The 17,913-nt window shown below is 45.6% G+C and overlaps 1 protein-coding gene across 14 annotated transcripts in view; it reads left to right on the top strand.

Annotated features, from left to right (window-relative positions):
• The window catches only part of EPHA5 (EPH receptor A5), a 372,563-nt gene that overhangs the window by 283,254 nt on the left and 71,396 nt on the right, over positions 1-17,913 (top strand). For all 14 annotated transcript variants that reach the window (XM_048846883.2, XM_075127423.1, XM_048846887.2 and 11 more), the window contains 3 exons: positions 1,896-2,105; positions 4,593-4,742; positions 14,953-15,146. In XM_048846883.2, the coding sequence (XP_048702840.1) occupies positions 1,896-2,105; positions 4,593-4,742; positions 14,953-15,146 (554 nt within the window). The remainder of the gene's footprint in view (positions 1-1,895; positions 2,106-4,592; positions 4,743-14,952; positions 15,147-17,913) is intronic.

Raw genomic sequence — 17,913 nt, 5'->3', positions numbered from 1 at the left:
TATAACTGTGAGCAGGACACCCGCCCCAGAGTGCATGGGGCAGTGCCTTCCTCCTCATGTTCTTGAGTTCTACAACCAAAAGTCCCTTTACTGTGCCCGCCTCTGCTCCCTCACCAGACCCCACTCACAGTGGTTGTCCTTGGATAGTGAGGACCCAGGGTTCAGAGGTGCATCTGTGTGAGTTCACCTCCCACCCGGGAAAGAGGGCACCTTGCTTGCTCTGCCATCTGAGCACTTGCTCTGCCCGGCTGCCCTGTCAGCCACTCATTCCATGGGCAACCCTGCCAGCCGCTCATTCCACTGGCCGCCCTGCCAGCCACTCACTCCACTGGCCGCCCTGCCAGCCACTCACTCCACTGGCCGCCCTGCCAACCACTCACTCCACTGGCCGCCCTGTCAGCCACTCACTCCACTGGCCACCCTGCCAGCCACTCACTCCACTGGCCGCCCTGCCAGCCACTCACTCCACTGGCCGCCCTGCCAGCCACTCACTCCACTGGCCGCCCTGCCAGCCACTCACTCCACTGGCCGCCCTGCCAGCCACTCACTCCACTGGCCGCCCTGCCAGCCACTCACTCCACTGGCCGCCCTGCCAGCCACTCACTCCACTGGCCGCCCTGCCAGCCACTCACTCCACTGGCCACCATGCCAGCGACCTGCTCGCCGCTCTCATGGGCTGCTCCTGCCGGCCGCTCCTGCTGCCCGCCCGTCAGTCAGGCAAATTCTGTTGCTACCTGCCTCTCTACTGTGACCTCTGCAGGTTAGTCTCTTAGGACATGTCTTCACTAACAACGGTAAAGTGCTGGCCGCGGCAGCGCTTTAACGTGGCTTGTGTAGTCACGGCGCAGCACTGGGAGAGAGCTCTCCCAGCGCTGTAAAAAACCACCTCCACGAGGGACGTAGCTACCAGCGCTGGGAGTGAGACTGCCGGCCCTCGTGCACTGTCTACACTGGCACGTTACAGCGCTGAAACTTGCAGCGCTCGGGGGGGCGGGTGTTTTCACACCCCTCAGCGAGACAGTTGCATTGCTGTAAAGTGCCAGTGTAGACAAGCCCTTCATGGTTTTCAGCTCTTAGCATGCTGGGCACACACAGCTCTTAGCATGCTGGGCAGACACACGGTCCTACCACAACTGATTTCAACTCTGATTGAGCATTTAAAATAACAAATTGCTCCTAATGAAGCCTATTTAGCCCTTTCTTTGAACAGTGGGGAGGAACAGGTTAACCGCTTAGTGAGAGTCCACATCTCCTGGCTGGGACACCTGTCCCCATCCCACTTACTTTCACAGGGGTCTGGCATTTGAGCCCCTGGCTTAACGAGGTCTTTTCAGCTAAGGGTAGTCCCCTCATTTGGGACAGGCTAAGCACAGTTCTGCTCCCCTTTATTCATACAGTAATGACAGCACCATTGATAACAGCATTTCATTACCCCTGCATTCAGTAGTAAAGTGATTTGTAACCCAACACCAGCCAAAGTTGATTACTTTGAGCACCACAGCTGTCTGCTGGATATCTAAGCAGAGTAGGTGTGTTCATGTAAATACAGTTGCTCCTGAAGTCTCTCCCCCTCCTAGCTAGCTGTCAGGGGAGAATTCATTCTGACCCTGCTTACGTCTACATACATATGTGTGTACGCTATAAGTGGTTCATTAGGTAATTCCCTAATCATGAGTTAAGAGGTCTGTTGTCTCAGCTTAGTCTCTAGAGAACACTATTCCAAACAATGACATCTTCAGGAGCCTCTGGGCCAGAGCATCATGGTCATTAATTATGAATTCCCCTATTTGCCTTTGCATGAGCCTTGCCCCTGACTCTGTTATTTGTGCATGTGTGTAACTCAAGGTGCGAAGAAAAATGCGCACTGTGATTGAAATCCCCCCTTATCTTTGCAGAAGAACGACGGGCAGTTCACTGTCATTCAGCTGGTTGGGATGCTGAGGGGCATCGCATCAGGGATGAAGTACCTATCAGACATGGGTTACGTACATAGAGACCTTGCTGCCAGAAACATCCTCATCAACAGCAATTTAGTGTGCAAAGTGTCTGACTTTGGGCTGTCCAGAGTCCTAGAAGATGACCCTGAAGCAGCATACACAACAAGGGTAGGTTCTGGGGATACTGGACCATTGAACTAAAGGAAATGATGGAGACGGCCAAGTGGCACTTTCAAAAGTGCTCACACTCACAGTTGGAGCCAGATTTTGAAAAGGGCTCAGTGTCTATCAGTTGTCATTTCGCTTAGGTGCCTACATTGGCCCTGAACGCTTTTGAAATCTGGCAGTATATGTAGGGGCCTAAGCAGGAGCTGTTGGGTGCCGAGCTCTTTTGAAAATGGGGCTCTACGTTGTCAAAAAAACAAAGCTGCACACAGAAGAAGGTGGATGTGGAGAGAATCTGTCTGACAGCTCAATCCTGGGCAGACTTCAGTTGACTTATTCTGTTTTGTAACAGAAAATGCACCCAGTAGCTGGAGGTGGCATAACTTTGCATCGGTGTGAGAAATGAGGTAATGCAGTTGAGATTTTTTTTCAAAATAGAAGAATAACACTGGGCTCTTACATCCCTGTTTTGGCAACTAAGTTAACTGCCTGATTTTCAAAAGTACCCAGCATCCCGGTTGTTCCTGTGGTCTTCAGGGTGGACTGCTGGGTGGTCAACACTTGTGAAATATCAGGCTGCTTATTGAGATACCTAAATATGGACTTAGAAGCCTAAAATTAAGCTCCTTTTTGGCCCTTGCCTGTTGAATATAGTTGGAATATAGTCTGAACTGAAAAGGGAAGTGATACAAAGCGAAAAGGGAGTGAAAAAGGGTGTGAACGAAGCCCATCCATATTGCTCCTTTCTCCAGAGTAAAAATCCAAGTTGGGATTCTGTGGTTAAAACATGGGCAGGTCCTAGGCACAGGAGGCAGGTGGCCAATCCATGTGATTGACAGGCTAAGAGTGCTGCATATCCCACGTTTCGGGGGGTCCAGAGTAGAATTGCTTATTGAGACAGAACTTGCTAGAGGCAGGCAGCTCGAACCCAAGCAACAAAAATCAAGGACAGACCCTTGCAGACCACCAAAAGAAATCCCACAGAGAGTCATGCAAACAGGCTAGGGCCTCCATAAGCTCTGATACAGGGAGACCTATTCATCATATCTATCATAATATATTAATATACACAGTCAGTATTGAAAATGTACTGGAAACATTGTGAGAATGAGACCTTTTGTAATAGTGATAGCTGGATGAAATCCTCTTATCATAGCTTCAGTTCATATTTATCAACATGTACATGTACTTTTTTTTACACGTATGATTAAAGAATCATTTTGTAAGGAACACACATTCACCATCTGTGCTCAGAACCCTCCAGTAACTCAGAGCCACCACCTTATCTGGAGATTTCACCCTAGAAAAATGTTTCAGGAGTTGGCAACTGGAGTCTACCTGTACATTGGAGGATCAGAACCTATTGAGGCATATAAGGGTTTCTTTATTTGGCCAGATCTTCATCTGGAATAAACAGATATGATATGCTGAGTGCTGCTCGCTAAGAATCTGGCCCCCACTGGCTTATGGTTTGAACCAATAATGCTTCACTGAAGAAAACTTGTGAGAATAAGGTTTTCTAAAAATATACCCCAAATTTTACTGTTTTTGCAGAGGTAAAAATTGTTTGGAGGGATTCCCTGAATATCCCCCAGCCTTGCAGGTAGCTCATTCCTGGGAGCAAGGGCCTTCAAAGGGGGGCGTATTTTGATAGAATTCAAGGAAAACAATTCTTTAAACCCTGACTAAAATCCTCTTTTTAATCCTGAAAATTTTAGGGATGATTTATATTATTATGATTAAAGTATTATAATTTGCATAAAGTTAAACATCGAAAAATTAGAAAGCAGGGAGAAAACCCTAAATCTGAAATCCCTAGATATATGCAGGGAGATGTTACTTATGCAAGAAATATTACAAAAAATCAATAACAATCAAAGAGAGAAGGAATCGTTGTTGTTTTTGTCACTCATCTGGTCTCCCCATCTCTTGTGTAGGCCTCTATCCTGCAATCAAATTTGCATAGGCTGACCTTGCATTCATGTGGAACCTTGTTGATTTCAGTGGCCCACCTACCCGGATCTAACTTCAGGATTGGGGTCAAAGATCTGTAGAATAAAATCCAGCCTCCTGCCCTGTAATTTGCATGAGGTTCACATTACGCCAGAGTCACCTAGAGCTTTTAAGGCATTTGTTCCTTCCGCATTTGCTGTCAGAGACTCTTGAAAGTTCACTGTATTGATTGCTTGAATGCTTGGCTTTTCCCCCTACCAACCAGCGCAACATAACGGAGATGTGGATGCTAAACGTGTTCCAGCATTGAAATGGAATTTAAACAACAACTGGTCAGGTCAGCCAGTTTGTAGTCAGCTACAAATGCTTATGGGCTGAGATAATATAGAGAGGGGCCTCATGCTGCCAAACAGATTTACTTTAAAATTCTACATCTCTTTCCAGCATCATTCAGGAACAGGAAGAATCTCCCTTGATGCTCTAAGAAATGTTTTTCTCTCCCCACCCGTTCTTTTGTTTTTTTGTTTTTCACACAAGGGAGGGAAGATCCCGATCAGATGGACAGCCCCAGAAGCCATCGCCTTCCGCAAATTCACCTCGGCCAGTGACGTCTGGAGCTATGGGATAGTGATGTGGGAAGTAGTGTCTTATGGAGAGAGACCCTACTGGGAGATGACCAATCAAGATGTAAGTACTTGCCAAAGCCTCTGTATGACAAGTCCCTTGCTACCCGAGACAGAACTGGCGCAGGGCTTTCAGTCTGAAAGTGACCGCTGCTTTTAAAAAGCCCAGTGAAATGATTTTCTTTGCCCCTGAAATTTCTTTTATTGAATGCCCTTTTATGCAGCAGCTCAAAACGAGCTTTGCACAAAGAGAAGTAAGTCTGCATGGAGTAAAGACTGTCTCCCTTGACAGACTATTCTAGTGCCACTGTTGTGGTTATTATCAGAGTCCATCAGTATTATGTTTAAAGACGAAGGTCTGCCAAAGGCTGCATATTGATAAATGACATAATTTCAGCTACACTTACAAACTCATCCAGTCAACCGTAGCTAAAGCCCTTTGTTTTCCATTTTTATTTCATTTAAAATTTACTGGGAATTTATCAGTGTTTATTATAAAAATTAAAAAAAATGAGTAAAAATCAGTACAAAAAAGTAACTTCACAGTTTTCTGGGTAAATGTTGAGGTTAATATTGGGGACAGGAGGAGAGGAAAAAAGCAACAAACAGATAAAAGTAAGAGTATTTGAAATAAAAGCAGTGTAAGCTGTGGTTTATTTCATGAACTGTACATATAGATATGCATATGTATCTTCTACTACCTTACCTTACTTTGGCAGCCAGCTCACATTGACACTTGGACTAATTTATTAGTAACATAAACACATCTACCTAATGTCATGTACTGGATTTTCTTAACATAATCCATATTTCCATATACTTGAATGGTCCAAAATTTGGGTGAAAAATCAGTAAAAACTTGCTATCTCTTGTAAGACCTGGGGAATTTTCAGTAAAAACTGAAAACAAAGTTACCTAAGTATAGCTTAATTTTTGAGATCCGTCTATATTAGTAAGTACTCGCTTCCTTGAGGGAAAGGGAGGTGATGCGGTGTAATGGATAGGGCTCTTAACCTAGATTCTCTTCCTGCCTCTGCCATTGACCATGAGCATGACACTTGGTCTCTCTTTCCCCTTCGACTCTTTGTCTTGTCTTCTTTGAAGAGCTTGCAGTCTAAATAAGGATGGTCTCTTATCATATGTAGGTACAGTGCCTAGTACAGTGGGGCCAAACACTCTTTGCTAGGGCTATACGTGCTATTTAGATTGCAAGCTCTTTGGAGCAGGCCCTGTCTGTGTGTTCAGTTTGTACAGCACCTAGCACAATAGAGTCCTGGTCCATGGCTGGATTCCTAGGCACTAGGGTTATACAAATAAATAATAATAATGGAACAGAGGCTTGGGCCCATCAGGTGCTGAGCATCCACCAAGAATGCTCAGTATCCTGCAAGGTTGTGCTTTAAATCAATGTACCATCAGACTGGCATATTTTAGTCACTGCAGAACATATGCGAGCTGTAGCACCATAAATTTATTCCTGTGGTGAGAGAGATGAATAAAACTAAAGCAAACAAAATGTTTCAGTTAAATGCTGCAAACTCAAGTCCTCTTGTTTTCAGCAAGTTCAAAGAAAAACCCAGGGATATCAATCCAAGGGACCAATCCAACTCCTGTTTAAGTCAAGGAAACTTGAATGAAGGGGAGTTGTATCAGGTTCAAGGGGGTTACCTTGTTTCTCTTTTACCACAATAGCTTGCCTGTGTAATACAGCTTTTTTTTATTCTAAAGTAACTCAAACCACTCTGCAAACTTGGGGCCAGAGTCAGGACCCCTGCCTCCATCAGGGTGAACAGAGCCAGAACAAGGCCTGCCTGTCACATCAGTCCCACTGTGAGCGTGTGTATGTATTTCTCTGGCAGCTGGAAGCATGTGTGCTGTCGTGTCAATAAGAACAGCAGGCTTCCACAGGCTGGTCGAAACACAAGGTGCTACCAGAGACTAAGAAGTCTTAAGCAAAATTTGTCCTTTCACCCCATTGCTGCTGGGGTTCGAGCCACCCCCTCCCCACCTTCGGGTGGCACAGCTGAAGTGCTGATGAACCCTGTCCCTCCCTGTATCCCAGGTTCCAGTTCCAGCCCCAGCCTCTATACCAGGGATCGGCAACCTTTGGCCCGCGGCCCGCCAGGGTAAGCCCCCTGGCAGGCTGGGACAGTTTGTTTACCTGCTGCGTCCGCCAGTTTGGCCGATCGCAGCTCCCACTGGCCGCGGTTCGCTGCTCCAGGCCAATGGGGGCTGCGGCAAGCGGCGCAGGCCGAGGGACATACTGGCCACCGCTTCCCGCAGCCCCCATTGGCCTAGGACAGCGAACCTGCCGCTGTAGCAGGTAAAGAAACCATCCCGGCCCGCCAGGGGGCTTAACCTGGCAGGCCGCATGCCAAAGATTGCCGATCCCTGTTCTATACTTACCACCCTGGCTTTCCCACAGAACATTTTTCCCAGCTCCCTTTCAGCTGGGATCCCTGCAACAGGACTTCTCTTGTCCTGCTTGCCTTCACACTCAGCAAGCCACGGACAACAGCAGCAGCTGCTCCCCTCAGCACACAGAGGACTATATGTAGCCTGCTGCTCCCAAAAGCCCTTGCTTGCTCCCCGCCGGATGCCTTAACTCAGTCAGGTGCTCTCCCTCAGGACTACAAAGCACCCTGAATGCCTGGCCTTAAAGGAGCTCATACCTCACCACAGTAATTCAGGCCAGGTTATACCCTGAAGGGGCCTGCACACCCTGGGTTTTGACTGTGCACTGACTCCATTGAGGCATCTGGCTGGGAGTGAGCAGGGGCTTCTGGGAGAAGCATGAAGATCTCTGCTCTGTGGGGAGCAGCTGCGGTCGGGGGCCTCCTCTGCGTGGGAATGCATTCAGCGTGCAGATCAGACAGTGGGTGAGGTCCCCAGGTGATGCAAATCAGCCTAGTTTTATTGACTTCCCGGGTGCTATGCTGCTATAACACCCCGGAGTTGATCCAGTCCACAGTGAACGGCGGGGGGCAGGGTAGTATTCAGTGAAGATTAAAAAATAATGTAATAAAATATAGTCCGGTGCAATTAATCAATGTGATGGATAGAGAGAATATAACTTTAATTTTCATTGGGGAAATAAATGATTTTATATTGTGAAGCGTCAGCAGCAATTCTGCTGTGTGCTGCTGTCCTCTTCGGCCTCAGTAAGTTGTTGAAGAATAAGTTGGTGCATCCTGCCTCACTCTCTGCACACGCTCCAGACCGCACATTGAACCAAGCCGGGGTTCTGCGTAAGTAAGAGCATGCGGCCAAGCGATTAATGACTGTAGGGTAAGGCATAGGCACTATGGGGCCTTTCATGTGCTTCACTTAAGCTTCTGTTCTCAAAGGGGCTCAGAACCCCCAAGCGGAGACAGATTTCCACAGGGGCCCAGCTCCCGTTTAGGTGTGTAGCTAAACGGGGGGACAGTTTTTCAAGATGGTTCCACACCCATCATTATCCTCCAGGGGAGCTGCTTTGGAAAATTTGGCCACGTTACTTAGGTGCCTAACTGAGAGCTGAGCTTTTGTGAAAATCTGGCCCGACGTGACTCCATGGGCAAGACTGAGTAGTGACTGGTCACTAGAATACCAGACCATTTCTCATAATTCTGCTGGTGAGCTGCTTTCTTAGGGTTTGAGATTGTCTCATGAGTTAGATGTTTGGCTTTTTTCTGACACGTGATTTTCAGTCAATAGCAAATTCCCATTTCCTTGCATAGAGAGCGGAACGAATAGGGTTCAAAGCTGCCTGCACCATATTAATTTTAATGGGACTGTATTACTTTTAAGGCCAATATTGTAAGAAACGCTGGTTCACATCCTCCCTCCACGCCAGGATAATCGCTGTAGGGGAGAAAGAAGTCCGGGAAACATAATTCATAGAGTTCCTTTTGAATTCTGCCCTCGTCTGAATCCCATAGCCCAGGAAGAAGCTGCACTCCATTCATCCACAGATCCTCCAAGATACACATGGGTCCCAGGGGCCTGCAGGAGGCATTCATTCCAATTCCCCTTGCCTACTCTTTGCTGCCCGGTTCCTACATATCCCTGCACGATACTGAATGCAAGAGCGAGGCATAAAAGGCAGTCCTAAAGGGGGTTTCACAACGTGGAAGAAAAATACAGCTCCTCTGGCTCTAGGAACTTTGTGAGACAGGTTGGGAAGACTCTAGCAGAGACAAGCAGGCATTTTATCACTGCCCCTTTCTACCTGCTCCACCTCTGCAGAGAGACTTCTGGGATGAAGGGTGCATGTCAGATGGGCAAAACTCCCCTTCTCCATGACAGCAACCTCCCCCCAGCACAGAGAGGGGAGCAGGAGACCCAATGTTTAAAAGAAAATGGTCTTGTCCATTTGGCGTTAGCAGTTACCTTGACTGTAAAAGTTCCTTTGGAGACTCCTGCTTCTCCCTTATTTTATCTAGTGCCTCTTTCACCATAAGCGACTGTGTGATCACCTGCTGCACAGAACAATCCTATCTGTCCTCCCTGCTCAGCTGTAACATCCAAGCAAAGAATCACAGTATCTTACCACCACAAATAGCAAAAAGGGCAGAGAAAACATTCAAGTAGGCAGACAGTTGTGTGCTATTTTGCTAACTCAGAGCAACTATGACCCTCAGTCTCTCCATCTCAGTTGCTACCTTACTTAAAGGAGGTTTACTATGAAGAACATAAGAATGGACATAATGGGTCAGACCAAAGGTCCATCTAGCCCAGTATCCTGTCTTCCAACAGTGGCCAATGCCAGGTGCCCCAGAGGGAATGAACAGAACAGGTAATCATCAAGTGATCCATTCCCTGTCGTTCATTCCCAGCTTCTGGCAAACAGAGGCTAGGGACACCATCCCTGCCCATCCTGGCTAATAGCCATTGATGGACCTATCCTCCATGAATGTATCTAGTTCTTTTTTGAACCCTGTTATAGTCTTGGCTGTGGGGCTGGAGCACCTACGGGGAAAAATTAGTGGGTGCTCTGCACCGACCGACAGCCAAGCTCCCCTCCCCACCTCCTCCTCTGCCTCCTCCCCTGAGCGTGCCACATCCTCGCTCCTCCGCCTACCTCCCAGCACTGCCCGCCCGGCCGCCGCCAAACAGCTGTTTGGCCACTCCGGGAGGGGAGGGGAGGAGTGGGAACATGGCGTGCTCAGGGGAAGAGGCGGGGTTGGGACAGGGATTTGGGGAAGGAGTCGGAATAGGGTCAGGGAGGGGCAGAGTTGGGGTGGGGAATTTGGGGAAGGGGTTGGAATGGGGGCAGGGCAGGGGTGGAATGGGGGCAGGGCAGGGCAGGGGTGGGATGGGGTGGGGCCTCATGGAAGAGGTGGAGTTGGGGCAGGAGCAGAGGAGGATTGAGCACCCACTGGCGGGAGCAGAAGTCGGCCCTTGTGGTTCCACAGGTTTTCTGTGCTTTGTATGAAAAATACTTTGTTTTGTTTGTTTTAAACCTGCTGTCTATTAATTTGGTGACCCCTAGGGTTATGAGAAGGAGTAAATAACACATCCTTATTTACTTTCTCCACATAAGCCATGGTTTTATAGACCTCTATCATATCCCCTCTTAGTCGTCTCTTAAGATGCTACATACACCTACCAGGGGATTATCCCAATCTAATACAGAAACTTTCAGCCATGCCCAATGCAGAGAATGCAGAAATTTGGTCCCAAGTTTGTCTCTTCTGCCATTGCAGTAAGCAGATCTAACTGGCTTTAATACAAATGCACTGGGATGACACAGATGTTAGGTAATGCCAAGGTATGAACTAGGATTCAATATGGAGTCAGCAAGATAACACTCCACCACCAGAGGAATCCCTCTTGTGGATAGTGAGCATTTCAGACATGGACATTTTCTAGAACCCTTTATTTAAAAAAAGAGAAAATTAATTTAGCTACATCCTTCTGGACATTGAATGAATTTCACAAATGCATCTTGGAAAAGATGTGCGTGAGTCTGGGTCTTCAAAACATTCAGATTAGAGAATTAATAAGAGATTTAGCTCTTGAAATTAGCATTGGTTCCTGTCCAAGCTTTGCTTGGATTACCTCTGTGCCTATATTGCATATACTTGGCAACTGAATGGATCATAGTAAGCAAACAAATTTAACTCAAGGGTGTTTCCCACTGTGGTATGTGACCATTCTCAGAGTGTTTTCTGCCTTCTCTCTTCCATAGACTCAACTCCCACCGCTGATGGCCAAAAAGTCAGAGATCGCTGACATTGATGGTAGATGTTATGTGGTAAACCATGGTGCTCTGATTGCATGGATTTCAACTCGTGAAAGCGTTCCCATCATTCTTACTCGGTGTATGACTTATAATTACAGACAGTTAAAACACATTGTTCGAAAATATAGTCAGCGGTTAGCAAAATTGTTCTCCTAATTGTAATTCAGTTTGGTTTTTTTCCATGTTCACAGCAATACAGACAGACTCAATATGGACAGTCACTATTATTCAGAAGGCTATAAATCAAGTGTTTAAATCAAAATTGGATGTCTTTCTAAAAACAATGCTCTAGGTCAACCACAAGATGTGGACTTGATGCACAAATTGTTGGGTGGAATTCTCTGGCCTGTGCTTTGCAGGTTGTCAGACTAAATGAGTGTAGTGGTTGCTTCTGGTTTAAAATTAGTGAAACCATTGGGTTAGATATATTACCTGTGTTTACTATCACAAGCCAGACCACTTCATTCTCCACCAGGCAGCCCTGAGCCAGCTGGCATTGCTCTGTTAATGGACAGCAATGATTACAGGGTGGCTTAGGGCCCTCAAGTCTTCTCCCAGCCCAAATGTTTGGCCCATCAAATCTTCTAAGGGTGAATGTGTTAGTGAACAAAATGGTGTCATGCCACCATACTGTGGTTGCTTTCAGGGCCTTGCTAGCTGCTGCTTCTTTCTCACACTGGATTCCTGAGAACGTCTGCACGTGAAAAAGACATGCTGCAGCATTATGGCATCTTGCAGTGTTTTGATACCACTTACATTGTATTGCCAGAATGGACAACGTCCTTTAAATTGCGTTCGCTTTATTGATGTTAGTGCCAGGAATATAAAATGTACCTAGCCTCACTGCAGATGTGGTTCAGAGGTATTCTGTACTGGTTCCAGCTTGTCTGCTACACATCTTGCTGCCATATTCTTTCTGGTGTATCTTGGAGGAGGAGCCCTCTGTGTTATAAATACACATGCAGGTACAGTACTTAGGCACCACATGATCATTTGCCCATGCCACATGGGATGATTTTATTCAATGGTTGCAAATTTGGTCTCAAGGAGAGACTAGAAACATGACACAAAAAACAGAATCTGGATAACAGAAGTAGGTTGGGCCTATTTATTGTGCTGTGAACAAAACCATTGTCATAGAACAAGACCACTCGTTAATTCTGGCCTAAATTAGATAGAAGAACCATGGGCTTTCTCCAACGGCCATTGAGTCTTCCCATTGAGATCAGAGGGCTTTGGATGGGGCTTCATTTGGGCTCAAAAGGTCTACTTGATGTAGACACTGGGGCTGGATTTTCAGAAGTGCTCCGTACCCAGCAGCACCCAATGAAAATACAGTGCACCATGTAATTTTGTTCACTAGGGCATGTGGCCTTAGAAGACTTGATAGCCCCAAATTTGGGGCTGGTAGAAGCTTTGATGGCCTCATTCCCCTCCTGGGTCAGTGCTGTTAATGAAAGGGGCGATTCCAATTGGTGCAGGACTAGGACTGGCTGGAATACAAGAATTCCATTTCCTGAAAAAATCTGAGGTTTCAGCATTTGTTTCTGTTCTGATGTGGACCAAATCCAAGACATTTCAAAAATGTTCATGAAATAACAAGAGAGAGAGTCCCAGAATCCCAGTGGTTAGAGCAGAGGTCTCAAACGTGCGATGTGGCCCACGGAGTTATTTCCTGCAGCCTGCCATAGGTGTCAACTCCACCAGCAACCAAGCTCCCCTCCTCCCCCCAAGCATGCCAAGTTACCGCTCCTCCACCTACCTCCCAGCTGTTTGGTGGTGCTTAGGACTTTCCAGGAGGGAGAGGGGAGGAGCGGTGATGCAGTGCGCTCAGGGAAGGAGGCAGAGAATAGGTGGGGCCGGGAATTTGGGGAAGGGGTTGGAATAGGGACAGGGAGGGGGCAGAGACTTTGGGAAGGGTCTCGGCAGGGGCGGGAAGAGGCAGGGCAGGGGCGGGGCCTCATGGAAGGGTTGGAGTAGGGGCGGGGCTGGAGGGTTTAACCAAAATAATTCTAAAAGTAAATGTGCGGTTTGTCATTTGAGAGAGGTGCATTGCTGAATGTTTATATTTTATTAAAACCCCTCTTCGCATTACAGTTTTTAAAAAGTTAATACATTGACTTTTAATAGCATACTATATTACTCTTCATTTTTTTCATTTTTCACTATACTTTTGTTGTACAAAAAGGTGTCAGTGATGCGGCCCTCGGGCCAATGTACTAGTCCTCATGTGGCTCTCGTGGTGATTAGAGTTTGAGATCCCTGTCTTAGAGCAACTGGAGTGTGGGAGAGCTATGTTCAAGGCCCTGGTCTGGATTAACAAGAGCAGGGACTTGTAGCTGGATCTCTAACATTCAAGCTGTTCTTTTCCCTTCTCTCTCTGGTTTTACCAGAAATTCCACGCTGGACATGAGAAACCTTCCTGACAAAACTCATGTTGAAATTGATACATTTCTGCAAAAAGTTTTGGTCTGGACAGCATTTTCCCATGAAAAATCATTTAGTTAAAAAGTTCCCAACCAGCTCTAGATAGGACTCCGTGGTGGAGGGTGATATGAGATGACTTGTATCAGCAAACTCAGGTAGTATATCTGCCCTGCATTTGGTAACCTTCTTAATAATAATGATTGCCTGTAGTGGGTCTGCCTGACTGCCTTTACCATGGATGAACACAATCTGGATTAAGATTACAAGAACAATTTTGCTAACTACTGACTGTATTTGAAAACAATGGTGTTAGATGGCTGTAATTATAAGTCATGCAGGGGCATTAAAATGACTGAGATTCATTTGCAAGGTATTCTTTGAAATCCACGCCATCAGAGCACCATGGTTTATCACGTAATATTCACCATCAGTGGCAGCAACCTCCAACTGGATTGAGTCAACAGGACTAGGAGCACAGAGTATGCAGCAAGGGGTGTTAAGACTATCTCGGAATAGTCACATACCATATGTGCCTAAATAAAAGATGAACTCTTCTGAAAATCCAGTGATTGATTTAGGTACCTAATTAGGAGCTGCTGGGTCTGACCTCTTTTAAAAATCTACCTTATATATTTTAATTAACAAATGCCCCAAAATGATGAAAATTAATTATTTTGTAATCAAAATAGATGATTATTTTCTGTCTTCAATTAAAAAAAAAAAAGAAAAGGTCTCTCCTGCAGTCAGTGTGTGTTGTTATCATGTCTTTTCACTCTAAAGGAAACAAGAAAGCACGTTTGTAACTGTTATTTTAGATACAGAGCCATGTTATGAAAATATCATTTCTTTCTACCTTTGCATTTAAAAATCAATGGATTTTAATCCTACTCTGCTTTTATTGGCCATGTCCCACCATGCAGGCATTTTCATTTCCTGGTAGAAATTTGTACACAATAACAAATGACTAGACCCCAACATTGTTGAATGATGTATGAGATGGCCATGCTGTCTCAGCCTTGAATCCATCCATCATTTAGCATTCAAAGTCTGGTTTGAAATAAAGGTGGACTTTTATTGTTGCAAAACAAATGTGTGGTCCAGCGCATGCCTTGAAATTAAAAATATATATATGTTCTTTTCCGAGAAATTGCTAAAAAGAGCATATGCTGCAGTTCTCAGAATTCAAGGACAGATAAACATTAAGGATTACAGATTCTCAACTGGTGTAAACTGGGGTAGGTCCATTGACTTTGACAATGCTTTTGCCTGACTTCCCTGGAATTCTGGCAATGTACACCAGCTGAATCTCAGGCCTATAGACAAACAGAGCTATGGCAATTTACGCCAGCGGAGGATCTGGCCCATTGACTTCAGTGATTCTATGGCAGTTTACACCAGCTGAGGATCTTCATCAAATTTCTTTCAGTTAATGGAAATTATTTTTTCAACCCCTCCTTTCCTGATTATTAAAGATACCGGGGACAGTGACATGTTTGACAGAGATATGCGGTGCGTTTCAGGAAGAAACGATGGATGAATTGATGGGCATGAAGCGTTTTAGTTCAAACGATTTGCAGTTGGCACAAGAAAACCACCCGCCCTCTTGTTTTGTCTCCCCTAGGTGATAAAAGCTGTGGAGGAGGGCTATCGTTTGCCAAGTCCCATGGACTGCCCGGCTGCTCTTTACCAGCTAATGCTCGACTGCTGGCAGAAAGATCGGAACAGCAGGCCCAAGTTTGACGAAATTGTCAGCATGTTGGACAAGCTCATCCGTAACCCGAGCAGCTTGAAGACACTGGTTAATGCATCGAACAGGTATAAATCCAGGCCAGTTCCATTTCTCCATGCATGATTCATGTCATAATACCCTGATATTGAAATAGCTCTCACTCTCTGATCTGTGCAGACCCTGGAGGATGTACCACAAGCTTCATCGTGTCCAGAATAGTTCTCCCAAATCATCTCTTTCTGTTTAAATTGGCAGATACATGAGCAATTCAGTCACGTTATAAATGCATCCATACTGAAATGATCATGACCTGTCTTGGAGAAGCTTGAGTTGCAGCTATGTTGATAGCTACGCAATGGAATTACTTGTGATTTACACCCAGGGAAAGGGAGAGCAGGATTTGGCCTGCAAAGTATATAAGAAACATCACTCAAATGATCTCTCTGTTGACTTTATCCTGGTAATAATGAATAGGAAAGAAATCCTTTAGGGCAAATTCTGGGGACTAGTAAAACCAGATGCATTCCTACTCTGATATAACCTACCACAATCATTTGGAAGTCCATTAGTGTTTTCCTCCATTTCTAACAGATTTTCAAACATTAACAAATCCATGTGGTTTCCAAAAAAAAGTGCACAATTTTCTAATATATTAGTATGAAACATGATAAATGCAAGCCTACAATTAAGGCTGACATGGTCGGAAATAGAAGTATAAATATTTTGGTAAATTCCTGCCAGCCAGTCGTCTCAGATAACAACTTTACCACCATGGCAGAAGCCTGGGAATAATAACTTTTTATTATGGGTGCATAATATTTTTCCCCTGCAGCCTTATATTACTTCTTAATTATACTGCTACACTGATTTACACCAGCTGAGGATTTGGCCCTGGCTTTATAGGAGTTGAATTTTCCTCAGGGGGAGGAAATTACACAAGTATTTGTATTGACGAGACTAACTTTAGCAACAGTCTAGAAATGAGCAACATGTTGGGAATGGTTCAGTTGGCACTGGAGATCAGCTCCTAACAGTTAGACACAGAACTCGGGGAGTTAGGTTTCTAAATACGTTGTGAGGCAACATTTGTTTATTGGGGTATTGTAGTGAAGCGACGACCCACTGGTGCAGCGCCTCCTGCTGGTTGACTCAGGAATTAGCTCTTCTAGCCCATAGTGCCCTCTGCAGGCCGGTGTCTCACCTGCAGCTGGCCCCCACGTCCCTCCCGGACCCCGGTGCCCCTTTACCTTGGGGGGGCCCCCACACTCTGGGTCTTGCCACCCAGGGGGACCCCAATCCTCTATCCCCACCTTGCCTCAGTGGCTACTGCCAGTCACCATCTAGCCCCCACTCTGGGGCAGACTGCAGTCTGTAATGGCCACTCACCCTTGGCAAGGGGGTCAGACCAGCTGCCTCTGCCTATTCCCAGGCTGCCCATCTGCAGCCCCAGTACCTTTGTAGTCCTTCACCAAGGCCTGCAGGCTGGAAGTTTACCAGGCTGGAGTTCCCCAGCTACCTTGCCCTTCCCCAACACTGCTTTACTTCAGGTACCTTCCTCTCAGACAGCTATCCCTTCCCTCTCTAGGGCTAGAGTGAGACTTCTCTTGCTTCTGGCCCACAGCCCTCTTAAAAGGGCCAGTTGGGCCCTGACTGAGAAGGCCACAGCTGTGGTCAGCTACTCACTCAGCTTCCCCAGCTGTTCTCACACTTCTTCCCCCAGCCACAGCCCTCTCCAGAGCTGCTTTTACTATTGGCTCCACAGGGCAGCCCTCTCCCAGGGTTGTTTTAACCCCTTTAGGACGAGAGCGGGGTGACTACCCCGCTACCGGTACATGCCATTTTTAAATACAAAGTAGGCATGATTCTTCAGGCTACTTTCCATGCATCATTAACTTTCCGAGGAAGCCATTGAAGAATGAATCTTATTAGCAATCAGTTGTAATGTCATTCCTAGCACATCTGCATAAAAAAGGATTATGGTAGCATAAAATGTGGAACACTTCTCTTTCATTTTCAGTTTGGAATAATCATTTTGGGGCATGTTGTGTAGTGGTTCATGCACTGTCCTATCAGAGTGTACTAGAGAAAGTAAAAATTGTCAGTAAACCATTTCTTTTAGGTGCTAAGCACTTTGCTGATATGTTCATGCATTTACAGTTTCAAGCAATTCCTAATGTCTACTAATGTGAGTATTGCCAAAAAGAATGGCATATCCATAACAGAACATTACTGAATCAACCCTTAGTTAAATTCAATTCAGAATTAAAGGATGTTTTCAAACATAACATATTCTGTATTAAAAATTTCCCATTAATACAAATGCCAGAGGACACAGTGACATTACAATGTGTGCACAGCAGTAGACACCTCATGGCATTAGTACTGAGAATCCAGTTTTTTGTTCCGATTAGTAAGGAAGCCTGAATCCCTTCTGTATTTAAAAACTTATGTGAAAGCATTATGCTATTGTTACTGGCAATGTTTACATTTTATTGGACCCTTCAGTATAGCCATTAAGTAAACAAATAGTACTAATGTGATCATACAATATATGAAGATTCCTGAAGTGCTAAATAATATAATATCCTGGATGTTCTTCCAGTCAGGTATACCTGAATTATATGTACATATTCAGGGCTCAACCCTGCAAATGCTTATATCTGTGGATAGCATTCCACACAGATGTATTACTATTAGGCAGTGTGGCTTAGTGGATAGATTACTAACCTGCACTTAGAAAGCATGGGTTCCATCCCCAGCTCATCTGCATGACTTTGGGCAAGTCCCTTCACCCCTCTGTGCCTCAGTTTCCCCATCTGTAACATGGGAATAATGATACTGGCCTCCTTTGGA

The sequence above is a fragment of the Caretta caretta genome, chromosome 4 (assembly GCF_965140235.1).
Source record: "Caretta caretta isolate rCarCar2 chromosome 4, rCarCar1.hap1, whole genome shotgun sequence".
In the NCBI taxonomy this organism is placed as follows: domain Eukaryota; kingdom Metazoa; phylum Chordata; order Testudines; family Cheloniidae; genus Caretta; species Caretta caretta.
Note: the sequence above shows the minus strand (reverse complement) of the source record. Positions and strands in the feature narration are given on the sequence as shown.